Source organism: Vipera berus (genome assembly GCF_964194415.1).
Source record: "Vipera berus genome assembly, chromosome: 1".
Lineage (NCBI taxonomy): Eukaryota > Metazoa > Chordata > Lepidosauria > Squamata > Viperidae > Vipera > Vipera berus.
Window position 1 is genome coordinate 180808748 of NC_138202.1, and position 20662 is coordinate 180829409.

Here is a 20662-nt window from a genome sequence, read left to right on the forward strand (position 1 = left end):
TGCTAGGTTGGCAGAAGCTGGGACAAGTAACAGGCGCTTACTCTGTTACGTGGCACTCAGGATTTGACCCGCCAAACTGCCGACCTTCTGATCGACAAGCTCAGCGTCCTAACCCACTGTGGCCCTATTAATATCAACTATCTCGTATTTAAGCTAATACAGTTATTATATCAACTAAGTAAAAACATCATTGTTACATTTACCAATAATTTTCTAGCTTATACATATCTTAATTACTTTTACATTCAATCTTTATAGACAATCAATGTCCTGGTATTTTTTCCCAATTTTTAGTTTCCCATCAACATTCAAATTTAACATTTGATATTTATAATTTCCAGGCTTTAGGTAACCAAACTTTCCCTTATCTCAATTCATAACAGAATCTAATATTCAAAATACACATCTTATCAGAGTATAGTCTTGTTCCATTTCCTAAAAGTTATCTATTTCCCACCATATTAAATCATGTAATTAATAATACAGCATCCCCTTTAATAAATCAAAACCATTATATATATTTTCTGGGTTAATCAATAAATCAAACTTATTCATATTTTTTTCTGAGTCTAATTTTTAAATATTAAACAAATAGAATCCTTATTTTCAACTAATTTCCAAATATTTTAAATTTAATGACCAAAATTCCCCTTATCTCAACTTCTCCCTTTAACCCTCTAATAAATCAAAACCCCAATTTTCTTCAGCCTTATTCTGGCTTTCTTCCTTTGCCAACTAGCCTTCCATGTCAGTGCTTTTAAATCATCAAAATAGATCTCCCTCTATTATAATATACCGGTATATATTATTTGAAATAAGAGAGACCATTTAGTTGCCATTTTTTTGGAACGGCTAGCCCATTTGTATTCATTAGATCATCTCCCTGTTATTCCAGTTCCTCATGATTGTCCTGATATGTTTATCTTCCATTAAATCTGTTCTTCTTATTTCTCATCAAATTTCTTCTGATTTATATAGAAAGTCTTTTCCATTTTCAGTATTGTCACTCCCTTTTCTGGATTTTCCATTAACTGTATTTGTTGGTCAATTGAGTCCTCTGTCTTAGTATTTGATTGTTCCACTTCTTCTGTTATCTTCTGCGTTGTTAGTTGTTTGGTTGTAGTCAAAATTTGGGTTTGTGTACCTAAGCTGGCATATTGTTCTTTTATGTTGGGTCTTATTTTGTCACAAGCTGAAAAAATAGTTTCATGTATTGCTGTCAACATGGACAGGATCTTTTCCTGATCTTCATCCATATTCTCTTAATAATATGTTTGTCTGTCTCATTAGTCAGAACCATGACAGTGTTAAGTTGAGGACTTTAAAATCAGACGGTAAAAATAATTTTATAACTAGGTATGGGACCTCTATTTCACGTGTTTATAGGTAGTCTTTATAGTAGAAGTTGTTTGTCAAATAAGATTTTATAGTCCAAGGTATTTCATCTCATATAATAACCAATGTTCCTCAGATAAAGAAATAGGAAAACAATTCCCCACATATAACTCTGAAAGTCAGCAAAAGTTTACATTCATAGTTCAAGCAGGTCAGTTATGCCGCCCAGAAGTTCTCTTTAACAGCTGAGTTTCTCACAGGTGGTATCTATCAAGGTTGAAAGAGTTTTATCTGAAGTCTGGGCTTCAAGCCAAGTCTCTTTTAGGCAATAACAAGTTGTAATACCAAATGTCACCACAAGATGTCACTGATGCCATTTAAAGTTTTTTAAGTCCAAAATTTTTATAATCCTTTTTCCAGTTTTATTTTTTTTTGTAGATAAAAACAAAAGTCTTCAGTAAAAATAAGAAAACTTTTGGTACCCAAGTTTCAGAAACATATACATCCAATTAGATTGAAATTGTTCTTTTAGTGCTTTAACTCCCCTGGGTAGTCAGTCACCGCTATTCTTAGAGGGTGGGGCAAAAATTCCCTTCCCTCTCTCCTCACAGGGGGAAAAATACTTTGGGCAGCTTTTGCAGGAAAAGAAAATACTTAGGATTTTAAAGAGAGGATCAGATCTCACTCAGTTTCATCCGCGTTGCTTTAGACGTGCTTGATGGTAACTTTGACTTCGGCTGTCTGCAGCTTGGTGATGAGCCATATTGCTATGGCCGGTCTTTCCTCCGCCAGTTTGGAGGGTCCCCTCCTTGCTCGTCACCCCTACAGGGCATCTTCTGACCCTTTCCAGGGTCCCCCAGTGGAACGAAATCAAACACAGAAGATGGAGTTTCTCTTCCAGCATCTGCGGCGCCCGCGATGGCAAATACAGTTCTTATAGAGAATGTGTATCTCTCCAGTTCTGTTTATAACAAGCCATATGAGACTATGCTAGCATTGTGTATAACCATTTGCACAATATATGGGCTAGAGTCTCCAAAGTCCAGATCGGAAATTCCACAGAAGGTGATGGAGAATAAGTGAGCTAAGATCTTGTGGGACTGATCCAGAAAGATAGGCAGATACTAGCCAATAAACCACACACTGTGGTTGTAGATAAGGACAAGAAGACAGTGGTGATGTTATATGTAGCAGTCCCAAGTGACAGCAACACCAGGAAGAAGGAGTAGAAGCTGGACAAATAACAGGGCCTGAAGAAGGAACTACAGAATATGTGGAAAGTAAAGGACAAAGTGGTAACACTAATAGCATTTAGCAATAGCACTTAGACTCTACAGCCCTCTCTAAGCGGTTTATAGTCAGCATATTGCTCCTAACAATCTGGGTCCTCATTTTTCCGACTTCAGAAATATCACTGTTCATATACCATTGCTTTAAACAATAGAGACTTGAATATTTTAGCAGAATATAAATAGGAAATACATATTTGGATGAAAAACAATTAGCAATGAAACTTTAAATTCAGATTATTGTTCAAGGAAAACCTATGCAATTTACCAGTGTTTTCTCTATCTAGTCTAGTCTGTCAAAATTAATCATTATAAAAACAAATGTACTTCCCTTCCTAAATATTATTAATTTAGTTAAGAATGACAGCTTTATTCATCATCCTATTATGTCTGAAATAATAGATGTTGCACTGCAAAGATCAACCTTCTGGTGGAAACAGCTTTCTCTCTCCATAAGTAAGGCAATACATATCATGAAGAGTTTAAGGTGTCACTGAGCATTTACTCAAATATTTTGAGACATTACCGAGCAATGCAATCTTCTGCCTGCTTGTCATTGTGTAGTTTATGATATACAACTGCAGCCACGGCCAAAGGTCCAGCATCTCCACATAAAAAAGTGATTGATCGCTTTGTCAAGCAACTAAGACTCTTCTTTATGTATCCTTGAGCCATCTGAAGATAGGATGGGTCTCCATATACCTCATATAGATGCAAATATAGCAAAGCAATGCCTGGAAAAATATTACAAATAGCACTATTATTATTTAACCATTAATAACTAATAGTTTCATTTTGTTAATTATAATTGCCTTGACTTACGATGGCAACTGGAACTGGAATTTTGGTCATAGGTTGTGATGGTCCTACGTCAAGGTACCCACAAGACCAGATGTAATATTATGACCATTTTTACAGCATTAAATCATGTATTAAACAAATCACATGGTCTTAAGTCTAAATCCATTCTCCTGAATTCACTTTTTACCAAAAAAAACAGCAAAAGGAGAAACCAGCAAAAAACAGCCAGCCTAATCATGTGACTACATGACGCTGCAATCAGTTGTAAATGAGCCAGTTACCAAGTGTCCAAAGTGTAATCATGTGACTGTGCAGGAGGGGAATGGTAAAATTTATGATGGCTAGAAGTGATTTACAGGTTGTAAAGCCCCCTTTCCAATGCCATTGTAACTTTGGAAAACCATTAAACAGCAGTCATAAGCCAAAGATTACTATAAAATTATATTGCCTCCTTAAGTAACACCAGCTGCCTGCAATTAGTGCAGGTTCACATCCCACCAGGCTCAAGGTTGACTCAGCCTTCCATCCTTCCGAGGTAGGTAAAATGAGGACCCAGATTGTTGGGGGCAATTAAGCTGACTTTGTAATAATGCCGCTTGGGGTGTGTGTGAAAGCCCTAATAAGCAGGCATATACATAGAATGAAGGCTACTGCTAAGCTTGTAAGCCGCCCTGAGTCTTCGGAGAAGGGTGGGATATAAATGGAATTAAAATAAAAAAAATAAGACAAAGCCTTTTCAACTGTGCAGTAATACAAAACAGAAAATCATGTAATTACAGCGCTAGTATTTTTATGATAATCCCAAACCATAAAATATTTCCAAAAATAGGGAAATACATTAGTTACATTAAATGTACTATCTGCAGTCTAACCATAAATATCCATTGTCATATATTTAAAGATACTTTCTAGATAATTTTGGGTTAATACTCTTAGAGATGGACAACAGTCTGTATTCCTGACAATCAGGGTTACTATATACATGATACTCTTATTGACAGAAATTTATACTTGATGCTAATGCCATTAATAGATTTAATTTTTAAACCTAAATTTTTAATCTTTAATACCCTGGATCAACATTGACCTAGGGAAACAGGAATTATAAACCTAGCAAGTCATAAAATGCCAAGGTCAAAAAAGGAACAATGATTTACTGAAAAGAGAACATCAGAAAATGTGGATTATTTCCAGTAAAGAGGGAAAGTTGGTAAATATATTAAATACAAATGGAAACATTATTAATGTGAGTCTGAAGTCTTCAAGGAAACAGTATGCATTGTAGAGGCATTTTCAAAAATAAGTACTGTAGGAAAGAGTGACACACTGTAATTTCAGATTTTTCATTTTTTCAATTTATAGTGTACTTTCAAACTCATTAACCATTGCTAAGAGGATGCAGACCTCTGTACTTAAGCTTATATTAAAAATAAATAAAGGGAAAGAAGAGCAGCTTCCAAAATTACTTTCTCTTGCTCATCGGATTTTTAAAATTTAGATCATTTTCTCATTCTGCATAGGTAATCTCCCAAGCGTCATACCATAGTCAATTCAATTATGCATGTATATTAAGGACAAATCTCCATTTCCTGCTGAAGTTAATAACCTTGTCCACTCTCTAGACAGTTTCTGTGATAGTACTATCAATGAAGACCGTAAAAAGGTATTTTATCGTAAGTCTCACCTGCAATGCGATGTACCTGAAACTATTTTTAAGAAGAAAATGCCTTATTCTGGATATCACCATATTTCTATGAGCTAATTAAGTCATAGCACAATATCAAAATTTTAACAGTAGCATGGAATAAGCAATATTTCCACATTTCAATTTGTATGATACGGAGTTTGCAGACTTTCGGGTTAAATGTCACTTTTGGTTGAAGTTTGCAGATGAAATAAAAAATGGGTTCACAAAGAAAACTAGGTAAGGAAAATATATTATACAGGCCTGTGAGAATAATTAATACTCCAATACTTAAAACCTAGCACTATCCAGATTTTTGCCTTTTTCTGAGTCTGAAAGTAAAAAACTGTTAACCTTTTCTTTTAGAATAGTAAGAATTTACATCTTTTAATTTTTAAAGAATGGCTGACACGTTTATAATTCTACAGAATGTACTGAATGTTTCATGACAGTTAAACCACTATGGTTATGGTCAAATCTTACATTCATTATTGTAATTACCTCTGATGGTACTGGTATGATACTATGTATTTCTTTAATAGTCCCTCCAATCTTATCTATAAAAGTTTGCTTTTTTTCTTAAGCAGCTAATTTCTCGAGCTGGTATATAGTAGTACAATGTAGTAGTTTGCGCTGCTCCCCCACCATAATTGGTTTACAAAAGAACCAAAAATCCTTTTCTTGTGCATTTGTTTACAGAGAGCTTAAACCTCTGAAGAAAGCACTAGCTGTATATACAAAATATAATTTACACTACAGTATATATTTTGCAAAGAGGAACTAATAGAAATATCCACTAAAAACCACTGAAGATGTGAATAGGAATGGCCTTCTACAGTTTTTGGAGTTGGCAATATAGAAGAAACCAGTTTATATCTAGATATTTAGATTTCTACTCTGAAGCATACATTTAATTTGTGGTTTTTAGATAAAAAGTAGAGATAGAAACTGATCACAAGTTTGTTCAGGGCTCAATTGAGAAAATAGGTAACTGCAACTGAACCAAACTGTAATCTGAACTTAAATTTCTGACATCTTACTGGTTCTATTTTCCTAACATTGTAATTTTAAAAACTGAGATACAATTTGCAGAGTGAAAATATGCTTCTAAAAGGATAACTTTTTAAAAAATGTGATTTTTTTTTTAGAAATCCTTTTTATAAAATTTTGGAACTAACAAAATGATGCTTGCTGGCACAGTGGCCGAGGCAAGGGGAACGAGCGAAGTTAACACTATTACTGGAATGGGACCTTTAGGCACAGACCCTTAGCCACGCCTCCTTCGCCTCCCACCTCAGCCCATTTGCAGCCAGCTTTCCTTCTCTGCTGGTCCTCCCCCAGCCATTCTCCCTGGCCAATGGGCCCTTGGCCCTCTGCCCCACACCATTCTTCCTGGCCCATTCACTGAGGCATCCTTTGGCTGCAAGGGACAAATAGCCACCAGCCAATCAGATGGCAGGAAGAAGTCATGGTGCTGCAGGGGCAGCGTGCAATGGGCAATCGCAGTGGCTGTAGGGGTTGCAAGATTTTTTTAAAAAGTGCTGCGGCTGTTCCAAAAGTTTTGGGACCTTGCAGCTCTGTCACCAAGACTGGAGGGATGGGGAGTGGTGGCAGAAGTAGCAGTCACCAGGGCCACTGGGTGGGGCAGACAGGCGAGGGTGTGTTGGGGGGAACAGGAAGGGACAGAGGGGCGCCTCAAGGGCGCTTCACAATGACAGCTTGACTCACAACACAAACAAAAGAAGGGAGGAGGAGGACCAAGGCCAGTGCAGATTCTGGCACTGTGGGGAGGCTCGGCAGGCAAACAGCAGGGGGTCGGAGGGAGTGCAGGTGAAAGGCAGGGCCAGGGCAGTGTCTGCGATTGCAGAGGTGGGAGGATGCGCAGGGGAATGGCAGGGCCAGAGCGGCGATTGCAGGGGGGCAGTTTCAGGCTGGCCATTTGGTTTGGCGCCCACGCCAGTGTGATATCAATGGGTGGTTGGCCTGCCACCATCCCCATCAGAAGCTGTGGCTTTACCTGCACACACCCGTAAATGGGCTAAGGTGGGAAGCAAAGGAGGTGTGGCCAAGGGTCCGTGCCTAAAAGTCCTAGACCCGTTATTATTGTATCAAGGAAAAACCAGGCTGATTGCACAGATCACGTTCCAGCCTTTTCTGTCTGTTGGCAGAGAGTTCTATCCATTTAATTCTCTATAGAATTCTAGCATGACATGTCTTTAGGCTTTTATTGATACTATAAAACTGTCCATTTAAAAAATCTGTCTTACAGAGAGTAAGCAAAGCCCTATACTGCTGACACTGCAACTCCTCCAATCCAGAGGTCCCCAACCTTTTGGGCACCAGGGACCAGTTCCGTGGAGAGAGGTTTTTCCACGGACCGGACGGGGCGTGGTTTCATGTACTGTCTGCATCCTGCGGATGGGGCTTTGCTCGTTTGCACAGACTACTTTCTGGCATGCCATAGCCCGGTGCCGGTCCATGAACTGGGGGTTGGGGACCCCTGCTCTAACCGCTCTAGCATAGGAGAAGAACTTTCAAGGGTAAGAGCCATGCACAGGATTTCAAGGCGGGGTAGGCAACAGAGGAGGCTACATAATAGATAAGGTGATATCACCTCTGGGCAGGCCAAAATTTGGGAATAACTTTTGGGGAATTTCTTACTTTAAAAAATTCACATGATATGGTTTGATAACACTACAGTTCTCAACAGTCCTCAATCTCAAAATGGAAGGAAACATGATCATTTTCAGCAATCATAATCAGAGGACATTCCAAAGGCTAAAAAATGAAAGTCTGCAGGTTGCCCACACAACCTGTGATGAGGAAGCAGCAGCACCTTTTAATATGCAGTATACAAGGGGACTGAGGACATCATTAGATGAGTGAGAAATACTTTGCCCTTCAGGGAATCTTTGAAGTTAATGGAAAATACCATGGCTTCTTTTCAAAAGGTAGTTCTATGCAATTTTGGCAGTTTTAATGAAGTTTAAACAAATCCCTACTGCTAACATGGGAAGAAATGTAAAATTAAGTTTGCTGTTAAACCTCAGTCCCAGCATATGTCTAAATGGCATCAGCCTCTACAACAGATAAAGTGTGAGTGGAAGGGTTGGGGATGGTCTCTCCCAGCATTATTTATTAGCAGTCATATATTCAACAGAGGCAGTTAAAGGAGAACACTTTGATCCAATTCATTTCTTGTAATCTGAAATCACACTGAATACCTTAGTAAATTCAAAATCTTGGAAGGTACTGGGTATGAAAAATGAAGAATACATTTTATGGTAACAACACATTTCATTTCATTGGAAATGGCCAGGTTTGCAAAGAAAAATCTGTAAGCAGAAAATAGATTTGACTGGTGGGATCTAGGAAGGCCTTTTTAGCTGCTGACCCTGCATTGTGTAACATCTTGCCATCAGAGGTGAAGAAAGCCCCCAATATCTTGGCCTTCCACAAAGGGATCAAAACTTGGCTGTGTAGCCTTGCATGGGAGGGTGGGTGGGGAAGAAGACATTATTTTGATTTTAATGTTTAATTTGATTCAATTGTACACCACCCAGAGACCCTCTTCAAGACAGATAGGTGGTTAAGAATTATAAAATATAAATAAATAAATGAGACAGAAGTACTGAGATTGTAAAATTAGATTCTAAAAGCCCCATCTACTACAATACCACTGAGAATAAAAAACAAGAGACTATAGACAAAACCAGCATGGCTTCATAAAGAACCCTCTAATTAACTGAGAGACAAAAAGGACAAGTACAAAAAACAGAACGAGGGACACAAAACTAAAACCAAATAAATGCCAGCAAATAGCTTGAATCTGCAAGTTTCTTGGAGTCAGAAAACTCAGAATGAACCAAGACTAGCAACAAATGTCAAAAATAATAATAAAGGGTTCTTTCAACATATAAAAAACAAAAAAGTCAAGGAAACAATTGGTCCACTTATGGGAGAAGATTGCAAGGAGGTGATAGATGGCAGGGAAAGTGGAACTGCTTAATTCATTCTTTGCATCTGTCGTTATGCAAACGAAAAAAATACTCCAAGCTATCAAAAGCAGTACTGTGGGAGACAAAGTAGGAATACAAGTCAAAATAGGTATGAATTAGCCTTCTGATATTTGAGGGGCTGTCACAGGGAAGAGGGGGTCAACCTATTCTCCAAAGCACCTGAAGGCAGGACAAGGAAGACAGAAGGTGTAAGATTAAAGAGAGATTAAACCTAGAAATACAGAGAAATTTCCTTACAATGAGAACAAATCAGTGGAACCATTTGCCTCCAGAAGTTGTGGGTGCTTCATCACTGGAGGTTTTCAAAAGAAGATTGAGCAACTATTTGTCCTGAATCACACAGGTCTCTTATTTGAGGAGGGGCTGGACTAGACGACTTCCAAGGTCCCTTCCAACCCTGTTATTCTATTCTACGAGACAATTCTATCCTTAAATAAATCATTTAAGATTTTGCATGTCATGTATATATGTCATGTATATGACATATGTGTTATGTACAGTTGCAAGAAAAAGTACGTGAACCCTTTGGGATTATGTGGAGTTTTGCATGAATTGGCCATAAAATGCGCTCTAAACGTCATGTAAGTCACAACAATAGAAAAACACAGTCTGCTTAAAATAATACTACACAAACATTAGCTGTTGTCATGTTTTAATTGAAGATAAGATGGAAACATTCACAGTGCAGGGTGGAAAAAGTATGTGAACCTTTGGACTTAATAACTGGTTGACCCTCCTTTGGCAGCAATAACCTCAACCAAACGTTTCCTGTAGTTGCAGATCAGACCTGCACAACGATCTGGAGTAATTTTGGACCACTCCTCTTCACAAAACTGTTTCAGTGTAGCAATATTCTTGGGATGTCTCCTGTGAATCGCTCTCTTAAGGTCATGCCACAGCATTTCAATCGGGTTGAGGTCAGGACTCTGACTGGGCCACTCCAGAAGGCGTATTCTGTTCTGTTGAAGCAATTGTTTTGTTGAATTACTTGTATGCTTTGGGTCATTGTCCTGTTGCATCACCCATCCTCTGCGGAGCTTCAGTTGGCGGACAGATGGTCGTATGTTTTCCTGCAAAATGTCCTGATAAACTCTGGAATTCATTTTTCCATCAATGACAACAATCCGTCCAGGCCCTGAGGCAGCAAAGCAGCCCCAAACCATGATGCTCCCTCCGCCATGTTTTACAGTGGGGATGAGGTTTTGATGTTGGTGTGCTGTGCCTTTTTTTTCTCCACACATAGTGTTGTGTGTTTTTCCCAAACAACTCAATTTTGGTTTCATCTGTCCACAGTATATTTTGCCAGTAGTGCTGTGGAACATCCAGGTGCTCTTTTGCAAACTTCAAACGTGCTGCAATATTTTTTTGGACAGCAATGGCTTCCTCCGTGGTGTCCTACCATGTACTCCATTGTTGTTTAATGTTTTCCTTATTGTAGATGTGTCAACAAAAATGTTAGCATGTGCCAGAGATAGCTGACACTCTAGGATTCTTCTTTACCTCATTAAGCATTATGCGCTGTGCTCTTGCAGTCATTTTTACAGGATGACCACGCCTAGGGAGAGTAGCAACAGTGCTAAACTTTCTCCATTTGTAGACAGTCTGTCTTACCGTGGACACATGAACATCAAGGCTTTTGGAGATACTTTTGTAACCCTTTCCAGCTTCATGCAAGTCAACAATTCTTGATCGTAGGTCTTCTGAGAGCTCTTTTCTGCGAGGCATGGTTCACATCACACAGTGCTTCTTGAGACCAGTAAACCCAAAACAGGTGTGTGTTTTTAAAGGGCAGGACAGCTGTCGGCAACACATCCAATATCATCACACTGATTGGAGTCAAGGTTGGCTCACTCCTGGCTCCAATTAGCTCTTGGAGAAGTCATTAGGCTATGGGTTCACATACTTTTTCCACCCTGCACTGTGAATGTTTACATGTTATGTTCAATTAAAACATGACAACAGCTAATATTTGTGTAGTATTATTTTAAGCAGACTGTGTTTTTCTATTGTTGTGACTTACATGACGTTTAGAGTGCATTTTATGGCCAATTCATGCAAAACTCCACGTAATCCCAAAGGGTTCACATACTTTTTCTTGCAACTGTATATCACGTTTGTATGCTAGATTTTGTATGTCAAAACAAATACTGTAATAAATTCCTCCATTTCACCAGCTATATTCAAGAAACACAAATTCTCCTTAAAAAAACAACCCTTACTCAACCTGTTTAAATGTATATTTTTTTGTTATTTGCATAACAAATAACTTTAATCCAGTTTAAATTAAACATTATGATTTATTGATTAGCTGTATGAACTGATTAAAAGTGTAACTGATTAACAAGAGAATGTGCCCCCTCCTCATGATCTGAGCAGACATTTTTAGAAACTTGATTTTCAATAAAAGTTCTTGGAAATGCTTCCTCCCGCTATCTTTATATGGGCTTATTTACAGTGGAAATTTATAGGTATTGGGTATGATTTCTTTAAACAAGCAATCATCAAAATTCATGTTTTATTAGCACTACAATATGAATGCAGAATATTGTTTCAAGGAATATACATGGGCATATTTGAGTGTGAGAATCCAAAATAGTACTTTAGCATTTTCTACAATATAACGTTTCTCAGAATATCCCCATTCCTACTAAAGTAATCTGTACTGCTAGTAAGAATGTGGGACCAATCCTGATTGAAACTATGCAAAGGGGTGAATGAGGTTTAAACATCACTCTTTACTCACTTGGTTTGCAACATGTTCCTACCTCTAATGAAGTACTTTAGGAAAAAGGAAAAAAAGAACAGAATTGACAATTTAGTATTTGTTGAAGACCTTGCCAAAGCTGATATTTAAAATGTAATGTTTTATTCAAGTGTTAATCATTTAAAAAGAGTTTGCCCTGAGTTTGAACACTTAGCTTAAAAGCCTAAGGAGGTTTCATTGAATGAAGCATATCCTAGAAAGTAAATGTTGCAAACATGTTGGACCTTTATGTCCTTAATATCTATGGCAGTGCTTCTCAATCCTGGCAACTTTTAAGATACGTGGACTCAACTCACAGAATTACCCAGCCAGCATGCTGGTCTAAAGAAACGCCCATGCCACCAATAGAATGAAACCAAAGTTGTGTCAGAACAGGAGAACTGAGAATGTTTTTTGTCTGAGAAGAAGACATAAAGAGAAGGATAGTAGCCTAAAAGAGAAAGAACTTAATGTATTGATCCGAGTCAAATATTGTTACAAAGTGGTATACATTAAAACAAAAATCAACTAAAACAGCTTCAAAGCTCAATAAAAATATAACCATTACACATATACATCCGTGCTGAAGCTCCCAAATGCTTCCTGCTTGCAATGTGTGGGGGAGCAACATGGTCTTGATGGTCTAGTCCAGGGGTCGGCAACCTGAAAAAGCAAAAGAGCCACTGGAAACCGGTTCCATCACACATAAAAAAAAGTGGGAGCCGCGCGCGTGCATCCACGCACACGCATAAAACAAAATGTCCAAGTCACGCTGCTAGGATAGTCCAGAGGAAAATACAGTAAATGCGTTACGCACGTTTGTTCAGTGAATCAAACCGTGAGACTAAAAAAATGAGAGGTCGCGGGAGCCGAACACCCACCCCCTCCCTTAAATGCCATGTTTAAAATATATGAAACCATTAACAGAAGCGGAGTGGTGGGAAGATATTGTAATTGCGGGATTGGCGAATTTCCCTCCGTGTAAATTGGAACTGACGTAATGTTTCCCCCCCCCCACTCCCCTTCTCCAACTTCGCCGTCTGAACAGATGGAAGGAACCGCAGGTTCAGGCAACGGTCTGATTCTCGCGGTACTTAATTAATTAATGAATTAATTAATTTTATTTGTATACCGCCCTTCTCCCGAAGGACTCAGGGCGGTGAACAGGGCAATACATGTTAAAAAAACAGAATACAAAAATTAAAAAAAGATTAAACAAGTGCCCAGAACTCTTAGATTAAAACGCATTTAAAAATAATAAAAACCCAACCCCCTCCCATCAGGCCAGGCCAGCTTGTTCAAAAAGATACGTCTTTAGATCGCGCCGGAAGGAGCGACGGTCGGGCGCCATCCGGAGCTCAACCGGAAGATGGTTCCATAAATCCGGCGCGCCCACAGAGAACGCCCTCCCCCTGGGGGCCGCCAGTCGGCATTCTTTGACCGGAGGCACCCTGAGGAGACCCTCTCTGTGGGAGCGTATTGGGCGGAGGGAAGTTGATGCCGGCCGCGGGTGCTCCCCAAGGTATCGCCGTTTCTCCCCCTGCCCCCCAGTAGACTCGCGGAAAGGATTTGAGGGGCTTATTCAACCCAGCAATGAGTTATTCAAAGCGGGAGCTGCATCGATCTCAGAGGAAGCGGAAGGGGAACAAGATTTGAGCCACCTGGCCGCTACGTGAGCGGCCGAAAAGGGGAAAAAAAACTCGCTCTCTCTCCGGCGGGCCAGGGAGCGGCTGGTGGCGAGGACTCCACCAATGGAGACAGGCCGCCAACCTGACTGTAATAATCCAAGAAGTGGCGCCTGAGGAGATTCCTCAAGCGGGCCGCAAGGCTATTGACACAAACTTTCTCAACGGTGTTTATAAGCGCTTCAGGCAGAGAAATCCCGACGCCTGAAGCATTTTATATTCTCTCTTCCTTCCACTCCGCCCGGCCCCCCCCACACCCTCCCGACGATTTCCCCTTTTCTTATTTTTCCGTTTTTGTTAAATTAGCGATCCTTAGGACTGCTTAGGAAGCGAAGCATTGAGGTTTCCCCCTCGCCTCCCCACGTTTATGCTGCGTCTTGGGAAGAGCTGCTCTACCTCCTCTTCGGTTTAGCGCCGGTGTTTGACAGTCTTGCCCTCCCTTCCCCCGCCGTTAGCCAGTGCATAAAACAAAAACGTTTTGTTTTTTGCGCATGCGCGTGCGTAGATACACGCGCGCGGTTCCACTTTATTTTATGTGGACGCACCTGCATGCCAGCGGCGACGGGTCTCCGTGGTGACGGGCGCTGGGTTGCGGCACCGCCTTCAGCCTGGGCGCCGCCGGAGCCACCCCCGGGACCTCCAAACTGCCGCCCGAACACCCGTTTGGAGACCTGCTGGTGCAGCACCAGCAGGTCTCCAAATGGGTGTTCGGGCGGAGGTGCGCATGCACCTCTCCAAAGGTTTGGAGAGCGCGCGCAGCTCTCCAAACCTTTGGAGTGGTGCGCGCGCACCTCCTCCCGTTCGGAGTGGTGCGTGCGCACCGGGCGACTGGGAGCCGCAGGAGATGGCTCAAAGAGCCGTATGCGGCTCCGGAGCCGCGGGTGGTCTAGTCTAGTGAAAGGCCTAGGGATTCTGTTATTTCAGGGGGAGGCTGTCCAAGGAGCTGGCGCCATGACAATGAAGGCATTATTTCCAGGGACCTGCTAAATGGCATGATTGTATTAATAGTACTAGTAGCATACCCACTGTGCCAGATCTGGTGGGGCAGGCAGAAACCACTGTAGAGAGGCAGTCCCTGGTCTCACACCATGTGTGGCTTTAAAGTGACCAGCACCTTGAATTGCACCCAGAAGCCTACTGTGAATCATTGCAGCTCACCTAGCTCTTAAATGAATCAAGTGACAAGATTGCACAGCATATGGTTTAGTTTTTCTAAAACTCAAGTCCACAATAGTTTATCCATTAATCATGGTTAAGTGTGATGGATGCAAACATACTCCTAATATATTTCAAAAGAATAGTGAGAAACTGGCTTATCTAAAAGCAAAGTAACAGTAAACTAGATTAGAATTCCAGTATAGCAACACAGAGACATCTCTGATAAGGTAAAAAGGATGGCAGCCATTATCAATCAGATGCAACGACAGCAAAAAGGGGAAACCTATTTTCTTTTATTTATTTCTCTGTCCAAATAATTACTATCACATTCGGGAATACTTTGGAAATTCAGGAGATAATCCACCATGAAAAAATCAGATAGCTTACACATACCTTGATAAATAACATTTGAGGATTCCCCAAGTCTTTCCTTCTTCAAGACAAATTCAATCCTAGCAGTATAATAAGACCATATGTCCTCCAGCCATTCTTTAAATATCCAGAGTTTAAAAAGTGCTATTTAACATTCACATTTTGCAGGTCTCCCATCCTACCTGCCCAGCCAGTATAACAAGTACAGTCCCTGGGGTCAGCAGATTTCAGACCTCTTTCCATGTGTTGAAGAAGCTCCTTGACTTTATTATTCAGATGCTGAGTGAATTCAGGAGTGAGCTGTAGATGTTAATAAAAACACAGCAGTTATGTCTCAGCAGACAGACTGTCACTTATCAAGATGTGCCAAACTAAGTCCTTTGAAAGGCTCTACTTTTAAGAGAACCACCTTTTTAGAAGTGAAAAGGAAATAAACAGCTGCCAGACTGGAAGCAGTAATTTAAAAAGGGAAAGAAGAATCCAAATCCATTTTTATAGCAAACCCTACGTCTTCAGCCACATTTTCCTCCAAGTAACAATTAAAAACTGAATCTTAAATATTTAAAACTGTATTTCTCTCCCCTGGTGATACTGTACAGTGGCTATCCATGCCTATTACCCTGAGGTTATTGGAGTGCTGTACTTTCCCCTGAGGGGGCCTTGAAGGCTACTCAAATTTTTAAGGGCAGATTCTGCTAGATGATTGCCATTAGTCAAAGTAATATTATCATACAATATTACTTGACAGTCTGTGCTGATTCACCAGAATTCTACCGCATGGAAGCTTTTCTACAGGGCACTATAGATTAACCAGCATTTGCTGGGGTAAGCATAAAAAGCTTGAAGGAGATATCCATTTCTTAACACAGTCCAGTATTATCAAGGCTCTAAGCCTAAAAACCCTTTCAGGTTTGAAACTTTGCGATGAACACTGGCATCATATAGAAATACATGCATAACATAAAGGTTGAAAGGGAAAGGGAAATTATGCATAAGTCCATTACTACAGGAGATCCTGACATGGAGATCCATCCTATTTAAAGACCTTCAGCAAATCAAAGAATTGTGCCTCATAAAGGACCAAATTCTGTCTCCTTGTAAACCCATTATTTCTTGACCTGTACTCTGGTACAACTCTGAAGGCTTCTGTCATCCACCATTTCAAAGATAAATGGTTATTTCTCTTTGATATTCCATCTATGTTGATGCAGCCTAGGATTGCAGTTATTTATAGCTGCATCCCATTGTTGGTTCATATAGTTTGTGATCATCAAAGCAGCCAGAACTTTTTTGTTAGTACTTCCGCCCAGCAATTCCCTCCCACCATTTGAAAGTCCACAACCAAATATAGGACTTTGCATTTATCCTTGTTGAAATTATTCATCCAGTTTTTATACATTGTCAAAATCCCCCTGAACCCTGATACTGTCCTCCAGAGTATCTGCTACTACCTCCCTATGTTGTCTGAATATTTGGTAACCATATTTTGTTACCCTCTGCCAAATAGTGAATGTATTGAATAGCTAGAGGCTAGAACAGAACCCTACAGTCTATCACTTGACACTTCCAGCTGCCCACCAAATCACTACATACTTATTGGAGACAATTGTTTAAGCTGCTCTGTCTCCATTTATGGATTATGTGTGATATATAATAAATTGTACTAATACAATTCATGTTGAAAAGAGCCCTTACATATTAAACAAGCCTGCATTAGATAGTTAGGAGCATCCACATTTAGTCTTCCTCTGCTTATTTTGCTTCATTAACAAAGCTTGAGGAGGAATTACTTTTGATATTCTAAAGGCCATACTAGAGAGTCAAGCCTTCTCTGCTTTGCTTGAAGCATTACTTCTTCTTGATGTATACCAAACCAATCTGATTTATATATTCATTTCTGACACTGGAACCGTAATGTGCTTGAAACTCTCCACCCCAACTCCTGAACCACATCCCTTTCATTATTTAGATGGATATAAGTAAATATAGCTACCCTGTGACAAGAGGAACACTAGTTATGTGTTATGTAAACACAGAAAGTCCAATGATGTCTAAATACGATAGGCCACTTTACATTCCCAGTTGACTAAACAAGTGTCAATATATTTTTTTCTCTGTTTTCTCTGTTTTATTTTGTTAAGTTCCAAGAATTGGTTATCCTATTATAAAATTTGTTAATTCCCCTGTACAGACACATTTAAATTGCTTTTCAGAAAATGCACAAGCGTCATAATGATGTTGACAGCAGGAACTAAATAGGTTCTGGTGAAACCTCTTCAGACCATTCTGGATATGTCCTTTAATCTGTTCTTAAAGAAATACTTCAAAATCATTTTAGACTATATAGATTTGCCAAAGATAAAGGTACAGAGTTGGCAATTAGATGTCTTTGTAACGGGCTTGCTGGTGCAGCACTTTGTCCCATGCTCTTTAGGCACCTGAGTTAAGATTTGTAAAGATTGCTAGATAACATGCCTTCAATGGCCTCCAGAATGTATAGCCTCACAATACTAGCTGAGTTTGACTCTATAAGATGCATGTATCTGAGCCCTTTTCAGACATTTTCAGTCATTGTCAGCTATTACAAGTAAAAAAAATGCTGTACTGTGTTGTCTGAAAAGGGCTCAGATACATGCATCTTATAGAGTCAAACTCAGCTAGTATGGCTTCAAATAAGTTTGGACTGAAATATACAGATAGCAAGTTTAGCAAGTGCATTAATGACCATTTGCAATTACAATGATGATGAAAAATTAACTTTGCGGCCAATCCTCATAAGTCTGTAAAGCACATGAAGTCTGAAGTAAGATCATAAACATAGTTGTGGTTTCACTTAGCTTTGTTTAATAACCAAATTGCTGGCCCAATTGTGGTAGCTAAATGAAGACCATCCATACACAGCTAAAAACAAATGCAACATAACTGACACATCTGCTTATAACTGATGTTTAACCTGAAGCAGAATACATTTTTCATAAAGTGTTAGGTATATAAAATCTTAATAAAAAACAATAATTGGAACCATTTAAATGTAAATATATGCATCCATGTATATAGCCAATATCTATAAAAGGAAGACTTGGGTAAAGATGCTTCTCTAGGAGACATCTGAAACAGGTCCTAGCAGTTGCTGCCAAAGAACAATCTAAACCAACAAAAATGGATTCTTCTCTTGAATGTTGTGATTCTTTGGAAAGAAACTGGTGTGATACCAGTCTTTCCCTGAATTAGTTAGGCCTTTATATGTCAATAACAAGATCCTCATCTTGATTTAAAGCTAATACACAGTCGGTGACATCTCTTCAGTACTGCTATATAAACCTCAGTTAAATGTTTCACTCAGCATTTATTGGTTCCCTTTTGATACTCTTCCACCTAAATTGCCTGACATTTTTTATGATTTCAGAGATATGGCAAACACTATGGTTAACACACCTGGGTTTTTACACTCATATTTGTGGATAGCACATCACATATTTCTCCACAGGATATTAGACACTTTATGCTCTAGCCAAAAATCTTATTGTGAATGTGTAGATTATCTTCTGAAGAAGTAAAGCTGTTGCCAAATATTCTGCCTAAGGGTACTGACAGAGTAATTACAGTTCAGAGTTCCTGGCTTTCCTAGGGACACTCTCATGCCACACCTTTCTCTAAAAATGCCAGTTGTATTCAGTGAGCAGCAGCTGCAAAAACATGTTTTAATCTGAGTTTCATAATCAAGACAATCTCAATATTTACAAGGCTTCCTTAATTGGTTTGAAAGAATTCACTGGGGAAATGCCATGGTTTTCATTCTATGCTTTCCACATACCAATGTATGAGAGCGAATCTTCTGTTTCTTCGAAAAATCATAGGTGATGCAATTAAGAAAAAGAATTCCACTATCCTGCTCCCAATCAATTTTTTTATTTTTTTTAATTTTTTTATTTTAATCCCATTTATATCCCGCCCTTCTCCGAAGACTCACGGCGGCTTACAATCTAAGCACAAATCAAATGTGCTTAGCAATAGCCTTCATTCTATGTATATGCCTGCTTATTAGGGCTTTTGCCCCCCCCCCAAGCGGCATTATTACAAAGTCAGCTTATTGCCCCCAACAATCTGGGTCCTCATTTTACCTACCTCGGAAGGATGGAAGGCTGAGTCAACCTTGAGCCTGGTGGGATGTGAACCTGCAATGATTGCAGGCAGCTGGTGTTACTTAAGGAGGCATTAGCCCACTGCTCCACCAAGGCTACTAATAGTTTAACACAATTAAACTAATTCTGTCTTTACCTCACAATTGACATGACCTATTAATGTAGCTAAGTCAATAAGCACCCTTTAAAAATAGTCCCCCCCCAATTCCCACCACCATTCAGTCATTAAAGAATATTATGGAACTGTATTTCTCCACTTCAGTAGATGACACTAAAATTTATCTTCGTTTATTCAAAACATACCCATGTTGCCTGATTTTGGGAGGCAATGTCTTTACAGAGCTTCCTTAAAAACTAAAAATTTCCACCTGTACAAACACCCTCAGGATGCTATACAAAGGTGGCATTACATAAACAGGAACACCACACAGTGCTGTAAAATAATACATATAATTTTTGTCAAACTGTCCTTGAATTCAAAGTAAGATTAATGACCTGGAATCTGGCAAAGGATGTGTAAAAAGGTCTTTATGAAGTCCAAACTGAAACAATAAAAGTTACATCTTATTTACATTTATTTTCCAGATTATCGGAGATTATAAGAGGAAAAAGCCCAAACGCTTTCTTCTTCCCTCGCGGCTGCCACCAAAATCGACTCTTATTTTTCAGGGAAAAGAACCGCTTAAAAGGAGCAGCAAGCAGAAGCCAAAATCCAAGCACTCACCTTCCCTGAAGAATCAAAATATCCTGCGGCCAAGGATTTGTCGTAGTCTGCAAAGGGATTCGGAAAAGCCCTGTCAGCCATGGTGGCACCAGGCCTGCCGGGGGAAAAAGAAAGAGAGCCAATCACTCACCACCCACCTACCACCGACCCACCCACAGACAGACTGCTCCGGCCTCAATCGCAAGCCGCCGCGGGCGTTGCAGAGCAGGAGCAGCGCCTACAGCTGCACCCCTTCCAAATACCGCTCCCCGCCGCCCCCTAACACCGGTAGCCGCTCCTCCACCTGCCAAGAGAGGAAAAAGGGACGGCGGACGGCCCCGAGCCTGCGCCCGAACGGCAGCACGAGCCCTCCTTTGACTTCCGGTCCACGCCGCCCAATCGGCGCCTCGGGCCTCTACTCCACGCTGCCGGTTTCTTAAAGGGACCGGCCCCCTTTCAGTCTGACGCCCTGGCGAGCTGACTGGGTGACGGGCCCTCCTGGTCCTCGCCACGCGACCTGGGCAGCGCCCCTCGGACCCTACCCGGCTATTGTATTTGGAACAGTTTCTCCCCCAGGGGACTTCTTCGACTCGGATTGAAAGCTTGCAACTCCTTCTCCTGCGTCCCCACGCCCGCTCCCAAGTCACGGAGGCTGCAAACTTCCTGGGAAATAGGAAGCTCAGGGGTTTTTTTTTCTACGATGTCTAGCATCGTGCAGAGTGACCAATATT

The 20662-nt window shown here is 40.2% G+C and overlaps 1 protein-coding gene across 6 annotated transcripts in view; it reads right to left on the minus strand.

The window, feature by feature from the left end:
- The window catches only part of LANCL1 (LanC like glutathione S-transferase 1), a 51578-nt gene extending 31283 nt beyond the window's left edge, over positions 1 to 20295 (minus strand). For 3 of the 6 annotated variants that reach the window (XR_014024446.1, XR_014024447.1, XR_014024448.1), the window contains exons 1-3: positions 19953 to 20189; positions 15269 to 15386; positions 3151 to 3358 (exon numbers count right to left, since the gene is read on the minus strand). Coding sequence is in view for 3 of the 6 variants with exons in the window: in XM_081312495.1 (XP_081168621.1) it covers positions 3151 to 3358; positions 15269 to 15386; positions 19953 to 20033 (407 nt within the window). In the remaining 3 variants the exon portion in view is untranslated. The other 3 variants (XM_081312495.1, XM_081312497.1, XM_081312496.1) reach the window with 3 other exon arrangements.
- Between the last annotated feature and the right edge of the window lie 367 nt (positions 20296 to 20662).